Source organism: Hibiscus syriacus, unplaced genomic scaffold (genome assembly GCF_006381635.1).
Source record: "Hibiscus syriacus cultivar Baekdansim isolate YM2019G1 unplaced genomic scaffold, ASM638163v2 tig00001644_pilon, whole genome shotgun sequence".
Taxonomy (NCBI): Eukaryota; Viridiplantae; Streptophyta; class Magnoliopsida; order Malvales; family Malvaceae; genus Hibiscus; species Hibiscus syriacus.
This window is the reverse complement of record NW_024061878.1, coordinates 6,363,888-6,372,002: the sequence shown is the minus strand read 5'-3', so window position 1 is coordinate 6,372,002 and position 8,115 is coordinate 6,363,888. Positions and strand designations below refer to the sequence as shown.

The 8,115-nt window shown below is 31.1% G+C and overlaps 1 protein-coding gene across 1 annotated transcript; it reads right to left on the bottom strand.

Moving 5' to 3' along the window:
• Positions 1 to 399: 399 nt before the first annotated feature.
• Positions 400 to 965, bottom strand: LOC120129149 (heavy metal-associated isoprenylated plant protein 28-like). The gene is given in 3 exon segments (XM_039146732.1): positions 400 to 655; positions 657 to 744; positions 896 to 965. Coding segments are annotated over 3 exon segments (411 nt in total). The 5' UTR covers positions 963 to 965.
• Positions 966 to 8,115: the final 7,150 nt, after the last annotated feature.

Genomic DNA, 8,115 nt, shown 5'->3' with positions numbered 1-8,115 from the left:
TTCTTTAATATTAATACAGTATTGTAGTACCGGAAAATATGTTTGTTTGCAATTGCACGTATATAATTAAAGGCCGATTAAGAAATATTTTTAAGGTTTATATATATATATTATTAATATAAAATTTTTGTAAGTAGGTAGAAACTGGTAAAATATAGGATGGATACAATCAATAAAATAAATAACTAACATGAAAAAATTCATATTTCAAGATGAACAAATATAAATTATATCCTGCATTGTACGCTGTTACATAAGAAGAAAGAAAAAGAGAAGGATATGATTTCATATTATAAAGGAAAACCAAAACCAGAAGTACAATTACATCTTTCTTGGACCTAAAAGAATTATTTCAACAATTTATTTCTTTATTATTATTATTAGAGAATTTATTTAATTTCACATAATAGAACAAGCATGAGGATTCTCGTCACTGAAAGCTGAACTTGTTTGATGACCAAAAATGGTTGAATGAGCTGGATAACGATAATAAGAAGGATCATTGCTATCATACCCATGCTTATAGTAATTGTAAGATGATGAAGGCTGTGGTGCACAATATGTCATAGGCCCATTGCATTGGTGTTGATTGTAATAGTGATTGGAAAGACTATGGTGGCCCGGGTTGTAGGGTAGCTGTCACAGCTCGGCTCGTCCGAACGGTTTTAAGAACCTTTTTCTGGTCGGCATATCCTGTGACCGTCACCTTTTGCATGCCCATATCGACATCCACTTCGTCGACCCCTGTGTGCACGTTGAAAAATCCACAATATTAATTATCAGTTATATTTAACTCCAGTTATCAGTCTATCTGTCAACAATCTCTAAAGGCATCTTCTCCCTATGTAGAAATTGCTAAAACAAAAATTATAAGTCGATCTAACGGGATATCAACCTTTGAGTTTCTGAAGAGAGCTTTTGACCTTGCTTTCACATCCAGCACAATCCATATGAACTCGCATCTCTATGATGTAAGAATATAATCGAATTATTAAATGAATTATAAATATCTGACTCTAAAAGCATGGGTGAGCAAAATGCATCTCAACTTGAATAACCTGATGTTTTTTACTAGGCTTGACTAAAAAAAACTTGACTCGAATTGTAATTTCATAATCTTCGACAAAAAAATTTTAAATTTGACCTGAGTTGTAAAATAGAACTCAAATTACTTAAAATTTTTAATAATTAGTGAATTGATTTTCAAGCTTGATCCTAAAACTCTGCATGATATATTCATATCATATATAAAAAAATAAGAAGAAATATATATGTATATTGTATATTGTTATATAAAATCGTTTAAATTAGAATCAAATAGTATCATAACATTATAATATTTACAATTCAATTTCAATAGAAACTCAAATAACTCGACTCGAAAAATTTTCAAATGAAGTTTAAGTTATTAAATAAGACTCGTGAACTTGAATAACTCAAGATTTTTTTACTCGATTTAACTCAATCGAATGCACATTCTAGTAAAAATAGATTATATAGAATTATAGAGATGCTTACCGTCATTTTCCTTGCTTGAAATTGCCTTGGAAGAGTGTGTACAAAATGAGATATTTGAAAGTGGATGACCAGAATAACAATTGAGAGAAATTTTCTTGTTGTTTATATATAAACCATGTTATGGTGCTCTACGATTATTATATAATTTAATTATTGATTTTTGTGATGGTTAAGCATAATTTATGATTTAATGCACCGACCTCAACGGTATTGTTGAATCAAAGTTGCTTTGGAAAGGAAAAGCCCCCATGCTCTTGCATGAACTTCCATACTTTTTAATAACATGGGTTGATCCATATGGGACGGTGTTGACTTTAAATTATATTTCAATTTTAAATAATCAGTTCCACGTGAAAGTAGTCATTTCTTTCGGGAGAAGGAGCTCAAAGATTATTATTATTATTATTATTATTATTATTATTATTATTATTATTATTATTATTATTCTATTAAAATTGGCAAAATCAATCAAATAGGGCTGTGGGAAAAAAAGAATTCTTCATATGTTGTATGGCTGTATCCTTGAGATTATTTTAAATAGGATACTTTAAGGAGTAACACAAGAAAGATGTATGGAGTAATTGACGTCTTCTACATGATCCGAGGAAGCCGCATGGAATAGTGGATGTCTCTTAAATGCTTTGAGAAGGCATGGGTGTGCACTGGCTATGAGAGCATGAGAAAAACGTCAAGCCTTCCATATGTCTTCGTAAAGACGTCAGATGATCCGATCATCTTCCTCCATACACTATTTGTTTCACCGTAATTGAAAAAATAATTTCTCATGTACTCCAGACAAATCAATTTTTTTCACCACACTATTTGAGTAATGTTTACTATTAAAATTGTTATTTATTAATTTTATGGTTACTTTTTTTTTTAGTTTTGACGTCTTTCTATTTAAAATTTATTATTGATAACATTTTAAGAAAATATATTTTAGAAAATGTCAATCAAATAATTTATAAATATATATTTTATAAAATTTAATTATTTAAAATATTCAAAATAATTATGACTAAAATTTGAAAGTTTTGAAACAAATAAGAGATAATAACTGAAAAATCTTGTATTAATATTATATAGAAAATTTATGCAAGTGATGTATTTATTAAGTGGATATACCTTGAGTTCTCAAAGTTTGATTGTGGCGTTTTAAGATGTGTTGGTGTAACACCTTGAAATCCAACTTATGAGTTTTATTTAAGTAAATTAAATTTTAGAATTGGAAATTTTGAATTTGGGACTTAATTGGAAGAAATGTCAAGTTGATAGGACCTAATTGAATAAAATAAAAATTTTGGTGACTTAATTGAATTTTTTATAAAATAAAAGATCTTATTGAGCGAGGGTAAAAGTTTGAAGTTCAATATGTGAACCTCAAGATTCTAAAAGGGCTTGTTTTGTAATTTCCCCACTTTAATGCTAAGCTAAAAAATATAGGGTGAAGTACACAAATGGTCCCTCGACTATAACGTGTTACTTTGTTGAGTCCTCCAATTATTAAAAATACAAAATGGTTCCCCAATTATAGGATGTTTTGTTGAGTCCCTCGACTATTAAAAGTTATAAAATAGTCAGTTGACTATTCATCTGTCATAAACTTGTCATTTTTCGTTAAAAATTGATGACAATCTAAGTTGGACGTTAACTTGTTGACTGAGATATGATAGTCGTTTGACATTTTGATATCATATTTTATCATATCACAGTCAGCAGGTTAACGTCCAACTTAGATTACCATCAATTTTTAATTGAAAATGACTATTTTAGAACATATGAATAGTCGAGTGACCATTTTGTAACTTTTAATAGTCGGGGAGATTCAACAGAGCAATGCCCTATAGTCAAGGGACCATTTGTGTACTTTACCCAAAAAGATAAACGGAGAAAATGTGAGTTTGCGTGAAGAGGCTCTCGAATTTGTTCCCTTTTGCCCTTTCTATATTGACTTTGCCATTTGTGCCAAGTATATATTGTAAGACCCTAAACTCAATTCGAAAAAGGAATGAACCTATAATGTCACATTTGGATTGACTCGAATCCACACCTTGATATCTTTGTACGATAGAAATTCAAGATGCATTTACACAAAAACCATGTTGATAATATAGAGTTTTTAAAACAATGTATTACAAAATACGAAGCATCTGTTTTATAGTTCAAAACAAAATATAAGATCATTCAAATATATTCAGATTCAAGACTGACACAATCGGTTTTACATAGATACGTATGCCCTTTATAAGAAATTAATGTTGTAATTTGAATATGAAGGGGTGGAATCCCTTCATGAGAGTGCTCCTTGGAAGGTCATTCTACTATCTATAATCTTGAAATAATAAGCAATATGAACCTTTGTATTTATAAATAATGTTTATTAGGTGCTTTTGTACAAGTTGATTTATTCATAGAAGTTGTAATACTCTAGTACGAGTCACCCAGTGTGATTGTAACTTGGTTCCCTTGTACAAGTTATCAAATATCGTAATAATAATGTGTTTTCCTATGAGCAATCAGATGCTGTGTTAATTAGATGTTCTCATACGAGTTACCTTGATGAAAAAAAACGTTTATAATTGTAACACCCCTAGCCCGTATCCGACCCGAGTACGAGTCCTAGATGTCAAATTAACTTTTCAAATCATTTACTTATATAAAATCTTATATAAATTAGAGAAGAATTTAAAACTTAATTTACACATATTGAATAATTTACATACATTAAATCAGAGGTTTACAAAAACTGATCAGAGCTTATATAATTTAATTCTTTAAGTACATGCCAACTTTATTAATACAATACAGAAACCTACTATTCAATTTCTTCTGATCTGATCTCCGATGAAGTTATGATGTCTCCTCCTATCTTCGTTTTCAACCTTCTTGGATCCTACGAGTGAAACACTCACACGCTAAGTCACAGACTTAGTGAGACATGTAAATGAATATTGGAAACTTTAACTACTTATCAATGCATGTACATTAAATATAATCATATCATACCAACTCATATAACAAATTCTTATATACTCATATGTCATCATTTTCATTATTACCAATCTTATTATTAGTGCTTACATTTATATACACTTATACATAACATTCATAATCATCATATCATACATTTAACCAAGCAATACATACAACATCGCATAAATCCTTTAATACATTTCATATAACAAATCATATATATATATATATATATATATATATATATATATATATATATATATATCACATACAATATATTTGTTATCTCTTTGTTAGCCCATATATACTTTTGAGAACTAAAGATATGTGAGTACATTGAGGTTGTGCACATATGTTGTCACCACAGCTCGTATAACGTCCCACTAGGGGCATATAAAATTGTCTTGAAGGACCACGTAGAAATGTCCCGAAGGACCGCTTAGAACCCTCGACTCTTGGCATGCCAACTATACCCCTAGCTCTCATATCACACAACATGGGCATTATCATTTATTTTCCTCACATATTCATATCACATAGGCATATAAGCTTATAGCTTTTTATCATGTGTATCATGTAATATTCTCGTAGAGTCTTATATCTCATTATCATATATATCATATCACATATTCACATATTCATATAAACATATAGTCACATAGATCACTTTCACATATCTCTTGTCACATGTCTTATGTCTTATCTCTTATGATCATATAATCATATAATTTATTATCACATAGCTCATAGTCACATAATTTATCACACATACATGCATTCACATATATCACATATAGAGATGCACTTAACCTCTAGACATATGCATATACATATAAACATCATATCACCACATGCTTGTATTCATGTACTCATGTAATCTAATAGCGGAATTAGACTCATCGCATGTCTTAATTCCATAAAATAACTTATACTTAATATATTGTACTCACCTTGGTCTCACTAGTCAATACCAATCTCTTATCGCTCTCTCAGAAATTCTTACTCTGTCGATTTGTCCGGACTTTGCTTTCGATCGATATCTACATGAATATACAATCCAATAAATATCGGGATTCAAATTACTTGAAAAAGAGTCTTACTAATGCACACTAATCAAAGCACTAATTTCTAAATTCCAACTTAAGTAGTATCGGTACTACTAGCACAATACTGATACCTTTATACTTGTAGTATCGATACCCTCTTACGATATCGATACTTTTCCTTGATTCTGGAATTTCAACGCAAGAATGGTACTGATACCTCCAAATTGATATTGATACCCATGGTACCGATACTATCACTTCAGTATCGATACTCCATGAAGATCTATCCCATTTTTACCTTATGGTATCGATATTGTTCATGCAATATCGATACCTACACATAGTTATCACTTAATATTGCCCTGTAGTATCAGTACTTACTCAACCAGTACCGATACTACTAACCCTGATTTTATTTCTTTAACCCAAAAATTACCACCACTTTACCTAAACTCCACTTATAACACTCCTTTCATGCATTAAACTCAACTACATATACTTAAACCACCTTTTATCACTATAACACATCATCATCTTCAATATTTCACCATAACTCTTGAATTTAAGAATTTTACCAAACTTTCATCATGTTCTAAACTCGTTTCTAATACTTTAGACTTCTTAATCCTTCTTATGACAAGTCAAATTTATCAACAATACTTCAAAAACTATATCATATTAACAACACCCTTATTACAATTTCCTTTCTAATTCTCTTATCTTGATGTTTTAATCTTATATAAGCTTTTCTTAATCTTATATAACACCCAAATAACAAAAACCCAACTTACAAATTCAGGAAATAAATAGCTACAATTAAACTCACCTTTGGAATGAGGCTAATGGGAAGAAGAAGAAGAAGAAGACAAGAGAAAATAAGCTCCCATATAACTCTCACAACCCCTTGTGCTTATCTCTTAATAAGGAGATTAATATCCTTTAAATGAAAAGACCACATTACCCTTCATTCTTTTCTTCCTTGTTATTTAATTCAATACCAAAATATTCCTATTTAAGTCTCTGAACTTTTCAATTTTTCCTAAATTGATAACAAAATTTCAAAAACTTTCATTTTAGTCACTAGCTCTGTTGTTGGGATGTTACATTGCCTCCCCAACTTGGTCGTTTTCATGACATCTTTCAAGTGTCTATGTTGAGGCTATATCATCTAGATTCGAGTCATATCATTTAGATTAAGGATGTTAAGTTGAGGCCTAATTTATCTTATGATGAATATCTTGTACAAATTTTAGATCGGGACGATATAATTTTTTGGAACAGGAGTATTCCGATGGTAAAGGTTTAGTGGAGTAACCGCGGCCCCGTAAAAGATACTTGGGAGATAGTGGAATAATGAACACTCGGTTTTCACATCTGTTTGATTCAAACACATGCCTCTATCATTAGGTTAGGTTGCTATTACTGATAATAAATCAAAACCTATTTTATTTCATCGAAACATGTTATATTTAAAACGCCAAAATCAGCTTCTCATTTGATTTAAACCTAGCCTCCAAAAAACAAAATCTTCATCATTGCCTCTCATCGTCAAACCCTTATCCAGCCAGCTGTGGCATGCACTGCCACCACCACTAAGATCATCTTCATTCTGTGGTCAAAGCCCTAGCTTCCCTTCATCGTGAAACCCTATCATTTCCCAAGAAGGACGTCTCAAAGCTTTATCAGGAACCAAGACCATCCAAAAAATAATGAGGGCACCTAAATTCCCAGATATGCCACATTTAACTTCAGGCTACATAACTGAATCATCTAAAAACTCGGGTAAATTTTCTGTTGGGAAGAAATTTAGAGTAAAAAATGAAGCTACATTGGTGATTAAAGAGTATTGTATAAAAGGCCATGTAGATTTACAAGGTTGCAGAGTTCAACCAGAAAACTTTGTAAGTGAAGTGTGTTAAATATGACTCGAGTCTAAGTGGCTGATCAAAGTGTCTAAAATGTTGAGGCAAGATGATTGGGTCATTACAAGGTACACTCACACATGTTTACAAAACTCCATCGAACAAGGCCACTGACTATTAGATTCCGAAGAATATACCAATATGTGAAGGTGTTAGTTGAACAAAATCCAATGATCCATTGTTTGAAGTTAGTTGCATCTATTCGAGACCAATTCAGATACAATGTAAAATACAAACCAGTTTGGTATGTGAATGAGAAGGCAAGGTGGTTGATATATGATGATTGGGATACATCATACAATAAGATACCAAATTTTTTACAAGCTATGAAACGTTTCATCTTGAGAAATATAGTGAAATCTCAAACCATGCATGCATATAACCTAGAAGGTCAACTTCTTCAAGAGAAGAGAATATTCCATAGACTCTTTTGGGCATTCAAGCCATGTATAGAAGGATTTCCATTTTGCATGCGTATGGTCCAAGTAGATGGTATGTGGTTGTACGGGCAATATAAACTTATACTATTGATAGTAGTTGCTCAAGATGGTCAACGAAATATCTTTCCAATAGCATTCGCAATTTTTGAAGGAGAGACATCAGAGGCTTGGGATTTCTTTTTGACTAATCTAAGTAAGTATGTCATTCGAGAATAT